The following is a 3,981-nucleotide window of genomic DNA, read 5'->3' on the forward strand; positions in this document are numbered from 1 at the left end:
AGGAACGGCTCATTGTGCCGTGGTTGTTTCAGATGGCTGAACTTCCTCCAGGAGACTCCAAGTAAAAGACCTCTGACTCTCATCTGGAGATGAGTGGGCAGGCCGTGTGTGAACCTTATTGTGGTTTGTCAGCCTTACTCTGGCAGTAAGGACAGAGACGCAATTCCTGGAGCGAGAAAAGACAGTTAGCTAAAGAATAGAACAAAAATCACAAGTCTGTGGTCACTCCCAAGTCTTTTTATTAAGAAACTGTCCTAATCCTTTCACACACAAGTCCAGTGTTCCACAGAAGTGCACATTCATTCCTTCTTGGCAGATGGTATGGATAAAACAAGATGTCACTGCATAAATATGTTCATTTTATGAGAGTGGTTGCACATGAATAGATGAATTACTGTAAGTAAATAAATTAATACGTAAATGCTTTCCTTTTGCTTTTGAGAAGGCACAAACACTGATGACTTGTTCTGCCTCCACCTGCTGGTTCTGATGATTGATGTATGGCCTTTGATTGAGTACATGGATATTACTTCCCAGCACTACATTTCAAGAAACAAGCAATTTCCCCTAAACGGACCGGGGCCGACTCAGGAAGCATCTGCTTCCCAGTGTGTTTGAGATTCTGATTCTCTCTATTGATAGATCCGTTTAAATCCCCCCCCCCCCCCCCCCCCCCACCCCCCATTAGACACTACCGACTCAACTTCAAGGCACTTTTATGTGAGTTGATTAACCAAAACTCCCCCTCAACCTCTTTCCATATCCCTTTCCCTTTCCCATTCCTTTCTTCGCCCTCCATCCCAAGAGAGATGGACTTTCCAAGACAGAAATAAAGCTCTCTTTTTCCATTACCTGTCTGTCTGTGCGCACCATCCTCTTATTATGACATTCTAGCAGCATAAATATGTCTTCCGCTGCCAGGTAGAAAACACTTCATTTAAAAAGTGATTCCAGGAACAGGAATGTGTCCTAAAGGCTTTGCCCTCGCATACAGCTTGATGTGAATGTGTTGTGATGTGAGCGAATACTTAAGCCATCTGCAAACATATTATCTGCAAACATTCACAGTGATGTCAGAGAATACTAAAGCGATTATTATCTGCAAACATTCACAGGCATTGTGTTTTTTTAATATATATATATATATATAAATATATATATATATATATATTAGTGCTGTCAGTTTAACGCGTTATTAACAGCGTTAACACAAACCCATTTTAACGCCGTCAATTATTATTTATTTATTTTAGATTAACGTTCTTTTTGGCCTCGCAAACTGTGTAGTAGGCTAATGTTACGGTTTGAGTGAATGGTGAGTCCTTGTTTATCTGAATTGTGCACTTTATAATTTAATTTTGTATCGCCCTGTTTGGCAATGTTGTTTTTCAATAAAATAAAACATTGCATAAAGCAAGCCAATCCACATTTCCATGATAAGAGCATTAAAATTAAATAAAAATGATGGGAAAAAATTATTGAAGGGACATTTAGAATAGATAAAAATTTGCGATTAATCGCGATTAATTTTGAGTTGACAAAAATGCGATTAATCGCAATTCAATATTTTAATCGTTTGACAGCACTAATGTATATATATATATGTTTGGGCTTTTTATGCCTTTGGACAGGACAGGAAGCGAGGCCGAGAAGAGGACTGGGAGGACTGGGAGGACTAGGAAATGACATCAGGCCAGACTTGAACCTGTGTCCCCGCGGGCAAGGAATCCCATAACTGGGGGGACTTATTCGCTTGCGCCACCCTTGCCCACAGGCAATGTGTTTTGATCTATTCCTGAGACAAACTCTCACTGCACACAGATGTTTACACCTTTTTTTGAGTCTTTCTGGTTATACCTGAGACTGGATTCATTTTTATCATGGTCTCTCTCTTTCTCTCTCTGATGTTTGACACAGACAGATACACATTTTATTGCCCTCAGGGGCTTATTTATGATTAAACCAGTCTTAATGTTAACTCTTATTGCTAACCACTACTATATCCATGCTTGGTTGTGGCCTATATGGAGGTATTGGGTACTCAGGCATAATGATTTGTTTATCACTTAGCAGTTGCAATGTGGGTTATCATGATTGACAGAATAGGTTGTAGGGAGCAAGTGCTTCAGTCTTTGTTTCATAGTGTATCCACTTGGACACAATTGGAATTGTTACGCTTGTACCTCCCAGGACACTGATTAAACACTGAGAATATAATGCCACTATAAACTACACTGCCAGGTGAACTAGGTAAGAGCTGTCTGCAACAAGGAAGTAGACCTGACTGACATGTACAAGGACATAGTCATGGCCACATCCTTATCATTCCTTAACCACGTCAAATTCCCCCAGTTTCACCATGTGCAGTTGGAATACAACACGTGGAGGCTCAGAATGTAAGTTTTGCACAGTCATTTATTACATTCAAGGCAGCTTTACTTCATTCATATGCAGATTGAATGGAAACATATGAATAAAAGCAATATTAACATTTATACCTTCAGTGCCCATTGATGGTCAGTGACCATTAACAATGATGTGCTCATTTTCAGGACATTTGGCATACATTATTATAAATAAGCAATTCAAAAAAATATAAAAATATACTATTTCATTATTGCAACAAATCACGCTAATATAGGCCATTTTGAATAAATAGAAGATTTGGTTAGAATTGGTGGTTTCTGCTCATAGAGTTTATAATTGTGCCAGCACTTTGTAGTTCCTTTTAATATAAAAGAATAAATGTCTCTTTGGCCAGTCATGCCCAAGAGTGCCTTTCTTAATCCTCATGCAGAGTCCCAAACAGTCTGTCCCAGTGTGTGAAATACGGGGCGTAGTTGGACTTAAACTTGAGGTGATGGAGGTCATGATGGGTTGCCCCTCCAAAAAGTCCAAACGGCACCAGTCTGTGGATGGCCCAGGGGAAGTCGTATCCGCAGTGGTCCTCCACAGACAGCCCGATGTTGAGCACGAAGAACAGCAGCTCAGTGAGTGGGTGGCAGCCCAGGAGCAGAGGGTTGATGGCGGCGAAGAAGCCCAGTGAGAGCGTCTCCCAGACGCCCGAGTACTCCGTGCTCAGCACGAACGTAGAGGTGTACTTGTGATGCACCTTGTGGAACGTCCGGTACAGCCAGGGCACCTTGTGGTGCAGCATGTGCCACACAAAGTACTGGAAATCAAACAGCAGCAAACAGGCCAACAGGTCATGTGCCACCTTCAACGGGTGCGGAGCCTCGGCTGGTAAGCTCACTTTCCTCCAGTACCAGTGCAGCACCGTTAGCGGGAAGATGAACATCACATGGGTATAGAGCGAGTGGACCAGGCAGCTCCACATCACCTCCCACGGCACATGGCTCCTCTGCTGGATCTTGTAGCGGCGGATAAGCTCCACGTGCTGTGACAGGAGGTCCAGGGCCACGTAGGGCAGGCAGAAGAGCAGGTAGGTGCCCAGGGAGAAGAGCACGGGGAAGAAGGGGGAGCTGAGCCAGGCATCATGCGTCAGGAGCCAGTCCCAGACGCTCTGTAGTAGCAGTGCAAACATGTCTCTTCAGGTCTGTGTGCGAGACGATTATGCTGCTAACTCCTGTGGAGCCAGAGTAGTGCTCTGGCAGGGCCGGCCCCCTTTTCTCCTTAAATGGCTTTCCTGTGACTGGGGGTTTCCTGGGAATTTTAGAAGCTATTGAGTTTGTGTGTGTGTGTGAGAGCGCGCGGACACGTGTGTGTGTGGGCGTGAGTGTGTATGTCAGCTGGTGGATTTGACAGAAAGATAGAGAACAAAAAGAGAGATTAGAGAAACATATTTTGGCACAGGATAGATATTTAGAGCTTAACTATGTAAAAGCCCCAAAAAAACAAGGGTTCATATTTATGACAGACAACTTTTGCAAGGAATTCAAATTGAATCCAATATGGAACCCAAGCTGATAAGAAAGGAAAACGAAACCAACATGAGAGAGGAGGATAGTGGGAAGAGATGGA

General features: G+C 43.1%; 1 protein-coding gene across 1 annotated transcript; it reads right to left on the minus strand.

Annotated features, from left to right (window-relative positions):
* Positions 1 to 2,782: 2,782 nt before the first annotated feature.
* LOC308362213 (cholesterol 25-hydroxylase-like protein) lies at positions 2,783 to 3,544 on the minus strand (the record flags this gene model as incomplete). Its single annotated transcript, XM_080834771.1, has 1 exon — positions 2,783 to 3,544. The coding sequence occupies one exon, from the start codon at positions 3,542 to 3,544 to the stop codon at positions 2,783 to 2,785; it is 762 nt and encodes a 253-aa protein (XP_080690897.1).
* Between the last annotated feature and the right edge of the window lie 437 nt (positions 3,545 to 3,981).

This window comes from Sprattus sprattus (genome assembly GCF_963457725.1).
Source record: "Sprattus sprattus genome assembly, chromosome: 3".
Lineage (NCBI taxonomy): Eukaryota > Metazoa > Chordata > Actinopteri > Clupeiformes > Clupeidae > Sprattus > Sprattus sprattus.